This window comes from Motacilla alba, chromosome 2 (assembly GCF_015832195.1).
Source record: "Motacilla alba alba isolate MOTALB_02 chromosome 2, Motacilla_alba_V1.0_pri, whole genome shotgun sequence".
Classification (NCBI taxonomy): Eukaryota; Metazoa; Chordata; class Aves; order Passeriformes; family Motacillidae; genus Motacilla; species Motacilla alba.
The window spans coordinates 85,421,119-85,441,043 of NC_052017.1; the positions used below are offsets into that span (position 1 = coordinate 85,421,119).

General features: G+C 38.3%; 1 protein-coding gene across 13 annotated transcripts in view; it reads left to right on the forward strand.

Annotated features, from left to right (window-relative positions):
• FHOD3 (formin homology 2 domain containing 3) overlaps positions 1-19,925 on the forward strand; it is a 376,649-nt gene that overhangs the window by 211,927 nt on the left and 144,797 nt on the right. For all 13 annotated transcript variants that reach the window (XM_038126866.1, XM_038126862.1, XM_038126863.1 and 10 more), the window contains exon 6: positions 11,079-11,173. In XM_038126866.1, coding sequence (XP_037982794.1) covers positions 11,079-11,173 — 95 coding nt within the window. The remainder of the gene's footprint in view (positions 1-11,078; positions 11,174-19,925) is intronic.

Below are 19,925 nucleotides of genomic sequence, written 5' to 3' on the forward strand. Positions count from 1 at the left end.
TCCAGGACTGGTTTGGGTCTGGAAGTAATTTAGCTGCTTCTATGTAGAGCCTAATGTTATTGGTCATACAGCAGAGCTCAGGAACCTTGCTCCAAACTAACACAAGGAGCCATAAAACACTCCTGTCTCCAAATTGTGCCTGCACCATCTTCTTCAGTGTTGATATCCTGGGATCCTGTAACCATACAGTCCTATGTAACTCCTCCTAAGGGAGTGCTGACCAATAATACAGTCATAGAAACATGCTTGCTATATATGAGGATTACCAATAATGCTGTGATCACTGAATCATAGAATAATGAGCAAAAGGAATAAAATCACCTAAAAATATTCTCAATAAATAAAATATGTTCATTCAACTGCATTTCTCATTTACAGGGCTACTGATAAATAAGAAATATAGATGGTCAAACCTGAATAAAGCCATCACCTTCATCTTCATATTCAGCTCTTCAGCTATATAGTCATATTCATGATTCTCTCTCCCTTCCACCACGTAGATAACAACTGGTTACCAATGACAGACCTTACATTTTTTGGTCAAATGAAGCTTATGCCCCCAAATACTTTTTTTTGTTGTTGTTGTTGTTGTTGTTGAATTGATTTTATTCATTTTTTATATGCTAAGGAAATAAATTTCATAGCAGAGATTCTCTACTCTTTCTTTCAATCAGAAATTGGAATTAAATTTTTTTTGTAAATGTCAACTGTGAATTTTGAGAAGGTGAAAAAAAAGGACCAGTATGCATTGTGCTTAGTTGTCCACCTATTGAGTCAGAGAGCAGAAAAGTTGAACATGACACCGATGATTCTATTTCTCTTTAAGAATTTCTGTAATAAGGTGGGATTCAAAATTCAAAGGAGTTCTCACTATCACCGTGCTGAAGGGGGGAGAAAAGAATAGAGGGATTAGAAGAGAATTACAGTTAATTTGGAAGGAATCTTTGCTCATTATCTGAGATGAATGAGCAGAGACACAAAACAGCATTTTCAGTCAATATTTTGGGAGAGTGTGAGCACTGTACTTAAAGGGATTTGTAATTATGTCTCTTCTCTGCACCTTTCTCATGGGAAGTCCACTTCAAATGGGAGGTATGAACTTGTGGCTTGAGACATTCTTTACTGTGAGATTTGAAAGGAGACTGTATAACCCTAAATTTCACATAGCAGCAGACATACTTGAAACAAGAAGAAATAAAAAGCACATTTAATGAAGTGTTGTATTGGTTTGCTTTCTAGTGCTGACTTTGGCTTTGTTTAGCCAGTACTTAAAGAATAGAGTCTTTCATTAATTTGCCCTAACAAGCATAAATTCAACAGATGAAAGTGAATTCTTTAATGGCATGCACATTACTGCAGGGTAGAGTCTATCTGAAACATTAGAGACAGGCAGAGCATGCTGAAGAGCAATAAATATCTGAAAAGTATACCAGGAATTTAGTTTCAGCATCTGTCATGGTATAATTACAATAAAGAAAATTAGAAAGATACACTCACTATTGGTTTTAAGACAAATAAACGAATAAAAAGTGACAGATGCATTCTTTTTCATAAAATCATTGGATGTTTGGATCTATCCCTCAGTAGATAAAAGACAGAGATCTTGCTTCAAATAGCTTTTATTTTCAGGCTGTTTGGTTTGATTCATTTTTAGCCAACAAAGTATGCTGAAGAGGCTGGGGTCCCGTGAGAAAGCCTTACTTCCAGTCTTATCTTTGCTTTGAACAGACATTTTTTTTTCTCCCACTTTGCTTAGAAGCTATTTTACTTTAGTTGTTGAATTTAAAGTACAGTGAGTTCTTGTTTGTCCTACTGATTTCTGCCCTTGAGTCAGTCCTTCTTGAGTAAGAGGAAACTTTTATACAAGGATTTTGGATGGTCTGGAATACAGTTAAGAAAAATATGACTATCTGTGCTGCTCTACAGTGCTCTTTAAATAAGTTGGTCTCAAGAGGATAAAAGCATTGAAGAAGTCTCAAATTTATATTAAAAAGCATAATTTTAAAAAGCAGATCTTCTTTATCTTTTTTGACCCTAACATGTCAAACACTACTCAAGTGTCCTGGAATGATCTTAATACGTCTGTGCTTTGCATTCCTGTCTGCTGCGATGATGAAAGCCAATGGACCCTTTTCTAGGAACTTCTGGATTTGTCTAAAATATGTACCTGTTGTCACTTAAGCAACAAGAAATTACAAAAGTGATTCTATGTAAAGTTCTTTGTAGCACTTCTTAAAGTAATCCTTCTTTTATTGTGCTTTTCACAAGTGGTACCTCACATTGAAGAAGAGGAGCTGTGTTTGGAATGCATCTCCGTGTGAAGGAACTATGTGAGAATTAAGAAAACAGCTTTATATTGAAGTAAATAGCTGCAGAATTTTATTTGTATTTTTATTCTTAGTGCATCTCTACCCTGGTATTCCCCAAACATACCTTACTCTAATGGCTAGAATGAACAGTGTTTGAATTTAACTCAAAATTGGGTGATTTCCTGAAAGTCGCTTTTGGCAGCATGCTTTGTTTCCTGCAAAACACTCTGTGACAAGTGATGTAAAACACGAGTGGTAGGATTACTTTTTTCAGTGGTTTTCATTCATCTTTCTTTCATTGCTTTTCTATTCTTCAGGAATATAGTTTTATCATTTTTTAGAGGTCCTGGTTTATTGAATGAATGCCACAATACATGAATTTTGGAGACTGGCTGTTGGCATGGGAGTAGCAGAGGTCAATTTATTTGCCCCTGGAAATCATTGCAACTCTCTGTAAGCCTCTGTGCTAAACACTAGTTTAAGGGTATTCAGCCACCACACTGATTACAATGCTGTTATCCCAGGATGCCAAACTGAGCCCATGTTTACCTGCCCAGGGCTGGACCTCAGAGAATGAAGCTGAGCTTAGAAAACAAAGAACTGCTATCTAGGGAAACGCTAGCTCTCATGGTAGCACCATCTTGTTGCTACTTGACAGCAAGAAATCATTCATCAGTGTTATGCTTTACAAAGATTGTGCTGATGGAGCTGGGCAACGTTTGAAATTTTGACTGGCACAGTTGTTTGTGTTGTTTTTTATTCTTTTATCCCTCTAATAAGAAGAATACATTACAAGAATATATTCCTCTATTAAGAATTGTATGTAAATATGAATATTATCAGTGAATAAATTATAGGAATGTAGTAAGATATTCTTGTAATAAGAGGAATACAATAATGCTTGGAATTGTTGATTTTCCCCCTTTTGCTTCTGTGATAATCTTCTTTGTTTTTAGGAAAAAAATAAATATTTGGAAACGTGGCTGCTCCCACAAGAGAAACAGGGGGGAAAAGTTGTCAGTGAGAATTTATCACTTGCTCACTTTGAAACCACAGGTTTCATTTTGGAAGGTTTACAGTTGTACTAAGAAGAAACACTGTTGATGACTAAAAATATTCAGTATGTGAACACTTTTACCCTACCATATGTCCTTCCTCTGCTCTACTGTTAGTCCATTTGTTAAATAGCCCAGCTGTGCCACACTTCTTTACTTGCCAGAGAAGGCAGGAACCCCAAGACAGTGCTCCTTTTTCCATAGTCACTGGCAGCCTACTTGCAGTGAGCAGAGATCCTGCTGATGTATAATAGAAAAAAAAAAATCCATGTATTCCTCATACTTTTCTTGTTCCCAGGTGCAACAACACACAGAGTCCAACAATCAAAATAACCTGTGCTTTTTTGCTGAGACGGAGTCCTGATTGCATTTTCTTCCAAACCCACTTCTGACTCTGCAGTGTTTCCCAGTCCAAAAGCTGAGTTCACTCTCAAAGCTTAGGTTTTCGGCATGTAAAGCAGATGCTGGAATTCCAGACTGATGTGCTGTATGTAATTGATAATGATTGATAAAAGACAGCTTGCACCTGCAGGACCTTTCTTTGTGCAGGGTAAATAGGTGTCTGAGGAGCTCAAGAAAGGGAGCTGGAGAAATTATCTTTTCCATTCTGCAAAGGTTGGTTTGTGTTTCCTTCTTTGTACCTTCAAAGTCAGGATTAGTATTGTTTACACAGACAGAAGGCTTATGTTCATGATGATTAATGGAGAGGGAAAGGCCTTGAAATCCATCACATCTAGCACATTGCCAGACTAAATTATTCAATCAGCTCCCAAACAGAAGCACTAAGGTATCACTTCTTAACTTGGGAAGCTCACTAAATTTCCTTAGTTTAATCCAAAATTAATTTTTTTTGAGACTTCTAGCTTAATGTGTAGTTTTGGTTTCTTAACTGTGTGTTAATCTTCAGTTTAAATTCAGTTTAATTAAATTTCAATGTTATGAAAGGGACGAATATATGATTGGGAGAGTAAGAATGAAGCCAGATTTCAGAGAAGCACAATAAAAGACAAGAGGCCTGCTATGGGCATTAGCTGAAATACAGGAAATTTGATTTAAACTTAAAAAATGAATTAAAAAATCCTGTAAGGGTGTCTGAGCATAGGCACAGGTTGCCCAGAGAGGCTGAGCAGCTACCTGGAGCTATATTCAATACCCAGATGTACAGTCATGAATAACCTGCTCTGGATTTCCCTGGTTTGAGTGACAGGTTGAGCTAGGCAGCCTCTAGCATGATAAATCCAGTATAAAATACATTTAAAGATAAGAAGAGAGACCTAATCCTGAAATAGATTCTAATTTCTGCCCTGAAATGAAGCCACTTCTCACTGGCTGATCAGTGCAGGAGTCCGTAGCTAGGAGATGGGGTAAGTCCATTGGAGATAAGTCTTCAGTGTTTGCATGGGCAGTGTCCTGCTCTGTTATGGTGCTTTTGCAGAGTAGCTCTAGCTCACCTTCACAAGAAAATCTGGCAATCTCATCACCATGTCCTGTTCCCTCAGAATTTGAGTTCTGAGAGCCAATGAGGAAGTCTCCTCAGAAAATGCTTTAAAACTCAAAAAAATCTCAATTCTTAAGAAAAATACCTAACTTCATATATATAGGATGAACATAATTCAGTGTTACAGCCCGTAGTGACTCCATTAAGAAGCAGCTGCCTTAATTCAGCTCTGTATCTGCATATGTGTCATCTTAATTACAGGCTACCACACATCTCTTTTTCCAAATGCGTTTTGCTTCATGAAGTGCTGAGGATGAATAAACGTCTTTTAAAACCCTCTACTCAACTTTTCATTTTCTTCTTTTCTTTTGTCTTTTTTCCCTTCTCCCATCTTCTTCCTTCCTTAATTCTTCCTTTTGTCTTGTTTCTGTCTTTCTTTCCTTTTTTTTTTCATTCCTCCATGCTTCTAGTGAGCTTGCAAAATAGCAGTCCAATTCTCAGCTATATTTGCTCACTTATTAATAAGGTATTTTAATTAGACATTTCTTCTTCATGAGGAAATGTTTTTACCTATTGCTATATAAGCAGTACCCAGTTTATTTGACATTGATGTGTTATTAATCTTGCAAAACATGCTAGAACATAGTGCATTTAAAGCTTGAGTGCTGCAACATAAAATAATGATTAAAACAATTATGACTAATCATGCAAACCTTTTATAATATATATATGTAAGCCAGGTTTTAATTCATATAAAAAAGTTTTCAGTAGTTTAACTACTGGCAGAGTCAAGTGAGAGTCCATTCTTTCTTCTCACTCAAGTAAATTTTCTAAAATAGCACAAAAGAAATCCTGGAAGAAAAGCTGCTTTGGCTCTGTTGGGGACGTGCACTGCCACAGGTGTGTCATGGTCTGTATAAAGGATCAGCTTTTGATGAAACATGTCAGCTGAATAAAGGTGCTGTGTCCCCTTTGACTTTGTTGTGTCCTGTTTTAAAGGCAAAAACACCAGAGGAAAAGGGGGGCAGAGGGAACATGGAAAGAATGTTGCTGTGGTTGTGGACTTGTGGTGGACTCTGTGTATTGTCTGTAAAGTAGATGGAGGAAAAAATGAAGATTGAGTTTGATCTGGAAACTCACTGTCTCTACAAAAGATTTGAAGTTTGAATAATACTTTAGGTCTGAAACTAGCTTGCAGAAGTTCTCAAAGTGCATAAGACAAAAAGTTTGAGTTTAAAGTGGTGTTGACCAGCACAAGAACTTCTGAAGTATAATTGCAACTTAATGCATTGACACCTGTTCAGAACTGGTTTTGCAGCTTTGGTTCATAGCATTATCTCTTCAATGTGATTTTTCTGAGGTAGTTTAGTTCTTGTGTAATAAAAGTTCAGCCTGTGGTTAATATGGCAGTTCTGAAAATTAATTCCTTAGCCTGTTTCGACCATGATGCGTTTTATAATAGAAAGAACAAATGATCAGAGGGCAAAAATGCAAAATTAAATGAGTTGGGATTTAAAAATATTTGATAAGAAACAAAATATTCATGCACTTGTGGCCAGGAACAAGATTGTTTTTAGCTTCTGGATGACATTACATATAGAGTCAACAATAGTAAAGAAATGGGAATAGCTCTATAAATAGCAGATTTTTCACTGAAGCTAAAATCAACCCATACAAATAGTAACAGGAAAAAAAGCAAAACCAACCCCCAAACACACAAATTTTAGGTGGTTCTAGTGATGTGGACTGAGTGTGAGTTATGAGGTTTGCCCCAGTGTTGCTTTGTAAGATCATTTTCAGAAACAGTGGGGAGTCCAAGTCATCTGTTTTATCTGATGCCACCTTTGAGAAGAAGGAGCTCTGCTGTGATTTTGCTAATTTTCAAGTGGCTGGATGGTACAGAAATTGTATTTAATAATGATTTATCATCAGGGAAAATAAATATCCTTGGATTTATAGAGACAATAAGGTCTAATCAGTGGGTGTGCATGCAACCATGGTGGGAATATGCTGCAAGTATGGAGGAAATGTGCTATGTGCAAAAGGAGCAGCTTCTGACACGCAGTTTATTGAGGCTGAACTGAGTTGGAGATTTTGTGCTCAAGATGGTCCCACTTGGTAGCTGGGATCTTGCTTCTTTCTAATGAGGAAACACCAAGAAAGAAGTTTGGAGTATGGTTGTTTTCTTCAGAATGACCACCTAGTAGCAGTAGTATACTAGTAGCTTTGTAGTAGTATATTGGGTAACTGTATTATCTCCTTCCTGGGGTCCCTCACTAGACACAGAGTTTTTCTTCATCGGGATGTTTCCTTTTTGGTGCCCAGAATAGCATACCCAAACTAGCAGTCAAGTTTTCAAATGGATTGAATGCAATCACACAGACTCTTGATTTCTCATTGATGATGGTAAGAGTTTAGCTAGCAATGAAAATATGAATTTTAGCAGCTGGTTGTTCTTCCTGGTTAGTTTCATCACTGTTCTGTCTGTTGTGCATTCCTGCCTGTAGTTGTACATGCATGTACATGCATGTTGCAGCACATGGCATCCACCACAGCTGCTGGGTATGAACTCGGGCCCAAAGCTTTCTTGGGAGCTGAAACCTGCAATGACAAGGTCTGTCTTTGAGCTGCTCCACGCTGTACATTTGCTTATTTTGATGGAAACAAATGCAATCACAAGATGCATCCCTGTCGTAATTCTTGATATGGTGAGTAGGGGTTTGACTCGTTGGAAATTGTAAGAAAATAGGTTTTCTGCTCATTCAGTGATTTTGTTTTCTCTAAGTCAGTCTTGTGGTAAAATGGAAGCAGAGAATACTCGAGAAGCAGGTACATGCATGGGCAAGGAGCAGCTTTGAAACTTTTTCCAGTCTGGGTGGGATAACGAGACTTTAACTTAAAGAGATGTTCATTATGATGATATTTTGTGCTAGAGCTTTTCCTCTTTAGTCCTGTAAACTTTATATCCCAGGAGAGTATGAGCGCCAATACTGGCAAGTTTTTAGAGGCTTTCTTAAACCTCTTATTTTACAGAAATCTCTGAGCTTTCTGGCTGGTCTGTCCTTTTCTAGCCTAAGCCTTTCCTAAGAAATCCATCAATTTTCCACTTGAAAATAGCTATGGGTAAAGTCACACACTACTTTCACATAAGATTAGGGGTTTGACGAGGGTAGTGGGAACAAAGAAATTCCAAATTAGGTCTGCTTCGTATTTAAACTCCTCTCTTCCAGCCCCTTGTTGCACAATAGTAAACTTTCCTAAGACAAGTAGGTTTTTGATATACTTCCAAAAAGAATTCCAGTTAGCTGAGGGATGGGATTAAATGGATTAAGTAGCCGCCTTATATTTTGGTAAAGAAAAAAAAAAAAAAAAAAAAGTTTGGTTAAAGGCACATACAAATGTGAATTTAAATCATTTTGGACTAGATTGGCTTTCCAAACCGCCTTGCAGAGGAGGCTGCCCTCCCTTGTTGGGGCCCTGGATGTTGGTGGTGGATGTGTGGGCATGCTGGGTGCGTGGAGCTTGCGCTTCAGCCACAGCCATTTCAGCAGAGTACAGTTGTGGGCTGGGAGGTGAGATAGAAGTTGGGTAGAAAAGCTTCAAAAATGTAAAATGTCCTCTGTCAATCTCCATTTAGTGCCAAACTGCTGTGTCTTATTCAGCCAGATCCAAGGTGGAGGAGGGCCCAAGGACCTCCAGCCTGCTCCTACACTGGTGTTTTTGGTGGTGTCTTCCATTTTGGCTGTGTGGTGTGGTTATGGTAAAGGAAATACATTTTCTTGCTCAGCACAGGAACTTGATGGGGCATGAAAACCATCATTCTCCTCCTTTTAGGTCTTCTTCTGGCCTTCTTTTCCTAAGAATTTATGGGGCTTCAGCTTTGTACAAAGTATACAGATTTTCCTTATCTTACTCCACCTCTTAATGAAAACAGATTCAATGAAAACCTCAACCATACCTATCTTGTCTCATTTTTCTGACTCCTGAAAACAGGAAATAGTGGTATAAAGGTACACACGAAGGTTTGGCAGCAGCTGAGAGTTTTATGTGTGGCAGATAACTACTGGAGATGTGACTTGGATGTGGACACATAACTGTTTACATCTTGTTTGTTTCATGGTGTTGTTTGTAATTCCTTGCCTGGTGAAACTTATTGGCCACTAGTTCAAGCAGCAATTTGAGTGTTTTTTTCTTGTGTTTTCAAGAATCCCTAAAACGTTTTTTTTTGACTTCTTTCTAAGGTCTACTAATTTGCCTTAACATATTGCTGATATGAAGAGTCACCTCTAAGAGGCTGAAAACAAATGCATGCCAGATCTCGCTTAACCATCCTGTCCAATTAGTCCTAAGTATAAGCAGTGGAGTCATTTTGTATTGTGTACATGTTTTTTAAAGCAAACTTTTTGCTTTCTTTGCTTTCTATATTAATTTGGAAAACATGCTCCAAGACAAATTTGTTTCACATTTGCTTCAAATTCAAACTAAAGTACTTCATCCCCAAACAAAGAATTTGCAAGGGGGAAAAAAATGGATTTGTTGACCTTATCATGACTGGATCTCATCCTGATCCAGTGCCAAATCTTTTTAGTATTGAAAGGAAGTAAAAACAAGAATTAAGAACTTTCTCTGATTACTGCTGGGATAGTAGCATTTCCTCTACCTGCAATGAAATGCTTCAAAGCAGCCATTTATTCAGGCAGTGTAATTCGTATCTCCTTTTACTGGCTGACTTACATCTTTTATTTTACCATAACACTTGGGCCTGTGTCCCTCCCACCTCGTTTTATTCACCTGAGAGACATGTCTTCAGAGGGTGCTGACTGATTGCTTCCTGGAGAGGAGGAGCAGAGAGTGCCTGGCATACTCCAGTGGCAATGCCTGCCTGGGAGACATGTTATCTTTGTTCCAGAGCTCTCTTGCTTGCTTTTTCTCAGTCTTCATTGATTGTGTGGCATTCATTGAGTGTGGCTTTCCTTCTAGCTTCGTGTGACAGATTAGATAAAGAATGTAAAAATAGTACCTCAGGTTTTTAACCATAAATTGACCAACTAGAAAGGGAACCAAACCAAACCAAAGGGAAAAGGAGGAGACCGTGTAAAAATGACTCTTAGCTATTTGGCTATAGGGGTACCTAAATGCTTGCCTAGCATTCATGTCTTTGAAAATCTGCCCTCAAGGTAAATGACGCTGCACTGCACACAATCTGTGCAAAAGTTAGCAAACATTCAGAATGTGTTTGGAAGATTAATAGTGTCATAATTTTCCTCGCCCTGTGGGTGTTTTTTTTTCCTTTTTTCCCCCATAAAGCAGTGTACTAGGGGCTCATCAGGCTGTGCATTAAATAATTGAGTTGTTATGCCAACAGGCTCTACTAAAAGGTGTTACATCAGTGATTTCTTTTTCATCCCCCTGTGCTTTGATCTCCTGCTATAAAGCAGAAGATCTAACAGTGGAAACTTTTGAAGATGATAGATGAATTGTACTAATTCACTTTTCATAATCTTTACAAAAAATGTCTGTCCTTATCTGTCAGAAAAGATTTAGTATCTGTTGTCTCTTGAAAGTCTCATATTATCACAATTGCAAATTATGGAATTACTGTTATAAAATATTTTGCTAGTGTATTTTGTAATGCTGTTGTAAATGCTTTAGGATAAATTAATAAAGATGCTTCTTTGTTAGAACCATGCTTTGCTTTTTTTGTATTTTCTCAGTAAAATGTAAAACTTATTTTCAAGAGAGCACTGTGCAGTAGTGAATAGTTAATCTCCTTATTGATGTTAATTGTCCAGCTTTAATTTTGTTACACTGGAATTCACTGAAACTGTCAATTCAAATATACTAATTCCAAACATTATATATGGTGCTGAAACAAATGGTGAAAGTCTTGGCCCACAATATATAAAGTGCTGTAGCTGAAGGAACCATTGTGACAGTAAGCAGTGTGTAGAGTACTCTTTGCAGATTTGGGGAGCATAAAATATGGCATCTTCCAGGAAAGAACAAGTGTTTGGCCTTGTCTGTGTATGAAATTCACAGTTATATTTTCAGATTAAGTCAGTAAAATTAGTGCAGTTTCCCAGGATTTCATTCAGCACAATCTCACCCAATATATCTTTTATTAGTTGAGCTCCCCACATCTCTGGTAAACCCTGCTCAGAGAAAATGGTCAGCAGTGCTTAGAATTATAAAAAGTGTTCACCAGTTCTATATAATTATAAATCTATAATTATAATTTCTAATATAATTATATTTTCTCTCTTTTCTTTACAATAGCTTTGGGCCAGATAATGCTTTATGTCGATGGCATGAATGGAGTGATAAATCATAATGAAACCATCCAATGGCTGTACACGCTTATTGGCTCAAAGGTAAGACTCTCAAATACTCTTATTTTATATGGTGTTGGTGTTCTTTTAGTGCATTTTATTTTTTATGCTTTTAGGTTATAAATAGACTGTGTGTTAGGCTCTAAAACATTCCATAATATTCTGCATGGAAGCCAGGTCACACTGAACTGATACTTCTCTTCTACTGTTTTTGTACTCTTTTGTCAGCACATACTCTACTCTTAAAAGCAAAGATGCCCTCATCACTGTCTATGCTGCCATTGCATATGACCATGGAAAAAATTTGTTGGTTTTGTAGTTACAGTTTCCAAGCCATTCTTTGGAATCACTCTATTCACCATTCTACACTGCTCACCTCTGCTGAGCACTGGGAGAGGACAGCTCAGAGTGACTCCTTCTTAAACTAGAATACACGAGTTCAATTGGAAGTTACCTACAACAATCATCTAGACCAAATGCCTGACAGCTTGACTTTATGAAGATCGTTGTCCAAATATTACTGAAACACTGACAGGTTTAGGACTTTGCCCACCTCTCCAGTAAGCCTCTTCCAATGTTTGTCCACCCTCTCAGCAAAGAATGAGAGGTCAAGTCTTCTTTTGGTGATGTCAAGTCTTCTTTTGCCTGGAGAGCCCTACAAGGGCTTGGGTGGGTCTTGTCCAGTGGAATAGAGATTTATATAGTGCACAGTCTACCTTTAAGGCCATCTTTGCTGGAATTTGAAAAGCAAGCAGAACACAGATTCTAGTGACATGCCATCCTGAGGGCCCACAGGATAGATAAACCCACAAATATGCCCTTCTCCAGCCTTTTGCCTCTTAATAAGCTTTAGGAAGCTTATTAAGACCTGCCAGGGGCTGCTGCTGGTGCTACCATGCAGACCTGTACTTAGATAAATATGTATGACACAATAGCTAGAACAGGGTATGCTAGTTGTTGTTTACAACTCAAAAGTTGCTGTAATTGGTGGAGTTGAATCCATAGTCATAGTTACTAAGAAATTTCCAGGAACGTTTCAAGTGTCTGAGTCACACAAAGTTGCTGTTGGGTACTGTAGTGACGTAGAGAGGCTGTTGCTCTCCCCTTTTCCTCTGATAGCTCTCATAACACAAGGAGGAAGAGCTCAATGTCCCAAGGGTCCTTTTTTAACTAGAATTTTTTCTACAATGTGCAAACTTCACTGCTGCAGCAGATTGTCAAGTCAAAGAACAGATGCTGCAGTATTGAAAGAACTGATTTATCTTGGGTCGACATACCTATATTGGTAGATAAGTAAAAGTAAGTTAATTATGGTTATCAAATCTCAGGCTTAAAGGGCAGACTTCATGATTGGGAAAAGATAAGGAGAAACTTTTCCCCAATGTAAAATGTTCCACTGTTGTCTAAGCATTACTCTGAGCCATTTGTCCTTCTGAAACAGGAGATATTGCCATAGTTGGAAAAGCAGTGAGAGAGATGAGGGAGAAACCGTTTGCTTCATACAGATCTACATTTTCTATGGAACAGATAAAAGAGCAAAAAAGGAACAAAAATACTGCCATGTCCGTGACTATTTTAATTCTCTAAAGCACATAATGGGAGTGGAATGGGAGAGAAACATGACTGTCTTGCTACCTTGCAGATTAAATTCTTTCTAGATTTTCTTGCTCTGAGTACTTCAGCTCTTGGGTCCTTAAGCTCCTTTCTCCCTCCCCCCATTGCCAGCCTGAATGATTATCTCCATGTCCTGGCTCAGTGCCTGCAGCTGAGGAATGCAGGCATGCAGGCAATGTGCCTTGAATAGTTTGGTTTCAGGTAGCATCAAAGTTGCTTTTTCATTATTCTTCGACTGTCTTGGAGGAGATCTAAGTCCCTGTCTGTGTGCCAGAAGTTAACTGAAGGTATGGCAGGCTTACTGTCAGTGTGGTGGGACAGCTGCTTTATTCACTTAAAGGTGGTTTTGACTTTCTGTGAAAAATGAAGCCCTGGAATTTGCAATGCACCTACAGTCTGATTTTCAGCCCTGCTATGCTGGTGCCTTTTCCAAAGCAAAGATGATGAAAAATACATTAACATTGCTGAGCAAAAAAGGAATAGTGAAACTGCCAATTAAGTCTGGGGACCAATCCCTCTAATAGGATGCAGGAGGAATATAGCTATTCAGCTGCCACAGCTGTGACATATTGTTTCTTGCCTTCTCAAGAGCTCTGACTGGGTTTAATATACTTAGCAGTGGAGGTTGTTGAATCTATTCCACTGGTATTTTTTATTGTTTTATCAAAATCTGTAGTGGCTTTGCTCCTTCTCTGTTGCTTGCTCTGCTCTGTTTGCAAGGGGCTGCTGGCTCTTTGAGCAGTGGATTGTTGCATCACAGGGGTTCAGCAGAGCACCTCTGGGGCTGGCATGCTCAGCACTGCAACAGCTGTGATTTTGGTACCCAGCTCCAAGATAATTTTATGCACCCAGCAACACTACTGTATAGGGATGGTAAAAAGATGTGGGAAATAAAAGTTTAAATTTGTGTGAAAGAAGGACTCTAAGCAATTTACTGAAAGCCTCCTCAGATTTTTGCTATTGTATTCCTTACTATTGCTAATTCTGCTGCAGTTTTACCCCTCTGAGCATCAATGAATGCTTACATTGATGGACTATCAGAAGTTGTTGATAATTTAAGTGCTGTTATCTAAATTTGCTCTGAATAAAGTTATTAGGGAGGCAGTTAGAATTCCAGTGGTATGACTGCACTGGCACTGTTGTCATTGTACCAGTTCAGGGGCACCAGCTGTGTCTGGGTGAAGAACTGAAAAGCAGGAAGAAACTTAATCTTAGATTACTTGTTTGCTATGGCACAGAAAGAGCCTTTTGTTGCAGATTGGAATTATATATGCACTAGGTTGGAAGTGTGTTGGTAGCAGTACCATTCTTCAGTGATATTATGTGGAGATAAGAGCATTACTGGCACATCCCAGACTCTTAGGCCCACTGCTGGTTCTTTGAAAGTTGTGTCCAACCATAAGTGACTACACCAGTGTGTGGCAGTGGGCTTTCATAGGCTGCCTGTAGACTGCTTTCCAATCATTAGTGGCTCATACATCCCTGGCATAAAACACTGGCAGCATAATCCCAATGTAAATGTACATTACTACTATTTCATGATTAGTTATATGGGCAGCAATTCATCAGTTTGACAAAGCATTCAAGTATGTACTCAATTAGGGGTGCATGGTTACATGTTGTTGGCTTCCAGATAGCTTTAATACATAACTGAGGTCAGCAGTGAGCTGCTGCAGGCATGAAAAGAGGGCTATAGCAGGGCCAAGGCTCTAACCATCATAAGCTACAAATTATCTAAATAGGAAATATTGGTGTAAAGTTTCCTTTAGCATTTGGTGCTAGCATGGGACATTTGTGCAAGAGGTTTGGTTCTTAGTAGACAAAACTAGAAGTTAATTGAATGTTAGTTAACAGTGCTTTCAGAATTTCTCTTTAATTTTTATCTTTTTTATTTTGAAATTAACCTGTCAGGGATGATGCCTTAACTGGCCCTGTGCTGTAGCGCTCATGTTTCAACTTCATGGTGCCTGGGAGATCATATTTCGCCACTTTCTCAGTGTTTCTGCCACCTATGCATTACTACTCCTGCAGTTGGAATTAAGCTTTCGTGTTATATTGCAAATATATTTAGGCTGGTTGTAAACTGACTTTTTTATACTGGCAGCTGGCACATGAGCTCTTTGGTGGATCACTGGCAGGTAAATGGTAATAGCTCTTGGAAAATTTCTCTTACCCAAAAGAAAAGAAGGGGCACCAAGTTAAAGACGTGTGTATATATTAAGCCATAATAAGTCCACAGAATATATTTCTGATCTGTAGGTGTGTATAAGGTGTTTATATATATATATATATATATATATATATATATATATATATATACACACACACACACACACACACACACATAAAATCTTTCATATGTATTGGTAGTTCCTCTGACCTGGTTAGAGAAGGTGTACAATACTTTTAGTGTATCAGTGCTTTAAGTCCTCCAGGACTAGTTATTGACTGTTTACAAAAGTATGTTTCTGGACCAAACATCTTGGAAAAAACATAGGAGCTTCTCTATATCTTCTCTATATCTCTATATCTAGAGAAGCAAACATTTATTTGCATCACAAACCCACAAGCTTTTGCCAATCCATCTTAGTTTTCAAAGCCACTTCTAAGGCATAAAGTGGTCCAAAATCTGAGTTTAGTTTCACCTTTTCCTTCCCCCTGTTTTTTACTGCTCCTGATAATGATTATTTTTCCCATTTGATGATCCAGGCTGTTCTAATTTCCCCCAGGGGAGCTAAAGCCCCTTTTTGGCATTGTTTTCAGTGGAAAATAATCCATTTTCAAAGTGGTGCTGGGTAACCTCAGAATACAGGGTGGAATGCTGGGCCCAGGCTGATACAACGAGGTTGATTAAAGATTCCTATCTCACATATTGTTTTAATTTTTTTTCCTACTTTGCTTCTGTCTGAGTCCTAGATTGCAAACTACAAACTTTAACTATCAAGCTGTTCCCTGTGCCTTGTGTGAACCTTTTGCTTGCTTTAGTATTGAGGAAATTACTTTCTGAATGTCTAAAAATGTAATTCTGTCAGAAAGAAGCAAAAAAAACTTTCAAAGCAAAAGGAAAAACAAAACCCAACACATTCAGACAGAACAATGTAGTTTTAGTGGGTAAATTTGTTGATTGCAAAAGGAATGTCACAGAATCATAGAACCATAGAATTGGTTTGCATTGGGAGGGTTCATAAAGATAATTTAATTCCAGGCTCTCCATGCCGCATGCAGGGACACCTTCCACTCGACCAGGTTTCTCAGGGCTCTATCAACCTGGCTTCAAACAAGTCCATTAGGGGCTTCTTTTTCTGCATGGTGCCAGAGGTGGGTTAAAGCATGCATGTGCTTGACAGTCATTTCATGAAAATTTTGAGAGAAATAATATTCACAAAAAAAAAACCTTTTTTTTTTTTTTTTTACACAAATGAATCATTTAAGGGGTGTAGAGGTAGATACTCAGTCAAAAGGCTTGACTAAATTAGTCTCCATTTCACAAGTCATTTATACATGTGCTACACTGAAGACAGAAGCAAAGTTGAGAATACCATAACTTGATCTTTTTCTCAAGAAATTTCTCACCCAATCCTATGCAACTGGATTTTAAAGTTGGTCTCCAAATAAATATCAAAAATTGGTGGAGAAGGTTACAATTCTAAGGGTCTTAACAGGTATGAATAAAATCAAAACACTAGTACTAGTACTACCTAACCCCAAAGCATGTTGAAGGAAATCACTGCCAACCTGGATATGCCCTCTTGTTGAGAATCTTGGAAATACTAAGTATTTGGATCTCATTGAATTTTGTGGCCATATATTTTGAAAAATAATTGTGTGTATAGATGGTCTATTCGTATGCCTGATTTTTGTAAGCAAGAGACTGTGCTGTAGAACTGTCCTATGCTTTATTCTCAACATGTTTGGAAGGTGATCTATGAACTCCGGCTAGCTAAAATAATTAAGAATCCAGGAAAAATCACACAGCTTGGAGACCTGCTGTGATCAATTTTACATGTTTTCTTCCCAGTCTGCTGCCCTGATGGTTCACAAACCTTCCTGCAGCTTCTGACAAATGAGATGCCCCATACAACTTAAGCACAGGTTACTTAGATTGCATCATTGCTCTCTTACCTCCAGCCACAACCCTGGCAAGCCTCTAGTTTTGTTCTGTTTTCAGGCCTAGACCAGGTAGAAATGTTAGCTGGGTATCAATCTTCTGACTCCTTTGCTTCCTAGAAGGGTTCAGAGCAAAACTGAGATCTCCCCTCAGAGCCTAAAATTATTGCAGTCTCACCCATGGGCTGCCCTGCACTTGAGATGTTGGGCTGTGGTGAACAGGTACAACTGCTTTAAGTTTACTGAAACCCTGAACATTCATCTCAGCTTAGCAGCTGCCTCATGTAGTTAATCTGCTGTGCATTTGGCCATTGAACTGTTGATATGAAAATGGCTATGGGAGGGAGAAATGAAATCCTGGCTTGATTTCACTGGAACTTGGCTATTGGCTTGGAACTTCCCTTTTCCCTAGTTCTTGAGGTCTTGAGCCCGTGCTCACCCAGGCCATCAGAGAACTTTCTTCCTCTTTCACTCAAAAACTGGATCAGCACTGTTGCTGAACCGAGTTTATTTTGAATTGTATTTAATTAGTGCTTTGAAGATAAGGATCAGGATGTTGCAATAAACTTGGAATAGGATACACTAGCCAGCACAGACTGTGTTAAGCACTTGCTTTGGTCTCTCCAACTCAGCAGACAGACTGCTGTGAGTGCTGCAGCTCTTTACCAAACATATTTGTAGGTAAATTTCAAAGTCTTTCCATCAAACATAAAAGTAGTTGAGTCCTGCAGCACTAACTATTCCTGTAGCTCCATCTGTTGCATTCACTTTCGAGTATTTTGAAGGGATGAATACACATTTTTCTGTGGTCAAAATGAACTCTTGTAGATTAAGGAGATACTAGAAAACACACAGTTCCCTCACAAGACATCAGAGATCTGATTTCAGCTCGTTTGAAGTGGGAAATGAGAAAATGTAATGATTAACTGCCAACAATGTGGCCAATGCTCAGACACACTTTTCACTCAGTCTCACTGTTCAAAACTGTTCAAGAAAGTGCTGGGTTAGAGATGAGTGAAATATGTCCAACTATTCCCAGAAAATACCATGCATCTATGCAGATGTACAAATTTCTGATTGTGAAGAAAAGGCAAGAAGAGAGAAAAAAGGAAGAGTTATACTAAAATTAGGTGGGGTAAAAACTGAAAAACAACCCTAAAGTCAGTGCTAACTTTTAAGATTGCTTTGGTCTCCCTCACTACAGTAGTTCAGTGTCACAGGCCTGTTACCATTCCCATGTGTGAGCAAAGTGCTGTGCTTCACGCCCTACTATCAATATATATATTAATTTGATAATAGAATAATTAATTATTATTATAATAACATCTATATCTGCTATTAGCTCCTAGTGTTTTCTAACAAGCATTATGTCCAGCACTGCAGTGAAAGGAGACGGAGCAGTTGGAAAGTTTGTCTGTGTTGGGGACTGAGACTAAAGAAAATGGAGCCTACTTATTCCAGCATGCTTGAAGCCACCAGTAGGAAATGTCTTTGACAATAAAATCAATTGCCTAACCAAAAGAAATAGAAAATAAGTTGTCAGGTGAAACAGAATGAATAAATATAAGAGAGTTGCTCAAAGGATAAAAAGATGCTAGCTATAATCCAGGCTTATGGTATAGTATACACATGAGATTTTTATGCATATCTAAATACAGAAATCAACTTGGCCAGTATAAAACACATTGTGGTCATTATGACAAACCTTTTGGCACAGCTGTGTTATCATTTTTCAGGGTAGAAATATCAATAATTCTAACTCAGGAGTTTAATAAGCTGCATTTTCAGGAGTGTTTTAAAATTAAAATAAGCATCTGTGTCTGCACCTTTTCTAGGAACACTATTCGTGAACTCTGGTGCATAATGCTTAAATTTCCAGGGTTTCCCATTTTCTGGTCTTGTTGCTCTTAGGTGTTACAGTGATGTATCTTGAATGACAGTGGCTGTGGTGCTTGGCAGAAGGCATTAGAAAGCAGGCTATTAGAAAGTTTTGCTGGAGCAGCAGGGAAACTTCTGGTGCACAGTCATTGAAATGCCACCAAACTCAAATTTGTTAGCTCAGACCTTTAGTGAAGGTCAAGTGATGCAGTTTTCTTAATCTATTAAATAGTTACAATGAGCATTCGCAAAACATCCTGTAATGCTGGCAAATACCCTCTGTGCTCAGTCATTCCTTCTTGCCTTCACTGACAGGACCATGTCAGTGGCATGTGTGGTACAGGAGATAGATCACTATGAAACATAAGAAAATGCCCTGAGATTGGCTCAGTTGTTTACAGCACAGTTCTAATGGCACCAAGGTTGTGGGTTCCATCCTTGAATTGGCCATTCATTTTAGAGAGGGACCTCATGATCCTGCTGGGTCCCTTCAATTTCAGAGTATCCTGTGATTCTGTGATTCAAGATGCACCATTGTGAATGAATATGTTTCCACAAAGTACCAGTACCTCATCTGAACTGTGTGGTGAGACCAGTGTAAGAAACAAATCTGGCATCCATATCTCCTGAGACTTACTTAAGTGTCTTGAATTTCTGGCAGAACCTTTTGGTTATTCTGCCAGTAGAAACCAGCATATGGGGGTGGAGGGTTGCAGTGTTGGTGCTGAGAAGACTCTCGCATTCCTATAGAAGAAAGGAGGTGGCCAGCTTTTTGCATTCTTGAGTAGATGTTAACATTCTGGGATTTTATGACTGTTAAACAAAAGGACATTATGGTTAATTTTTACTTATTCCATCAGATTTGAAGAATGCAGGTATTCCATTCTTATTTTAGCAGAGCTTTGGGCTCAGTTTACGTATTTATGATATTAATTCTTGTACAAGCAGAGTTCAATTAATTCATAGGATGTGGGTAGGATGTTTTTGTTAATCACTTAATTTCTCAAACTGATTGGAGTAAACTTTGTAACTTCATTATCAAGCTACTTCTTCCTTTCACCTCTATTTTGGTGATTATTGAATTGTCATTAAAGATTTTTGAGAACTGCACAATTGGTGTGGATCCTTTTTGTAGGATTTTGAAGAAATGAAAGGAGAGTTTGCATAGAAGTAGCAGAAGTTCCACACCAAGTCT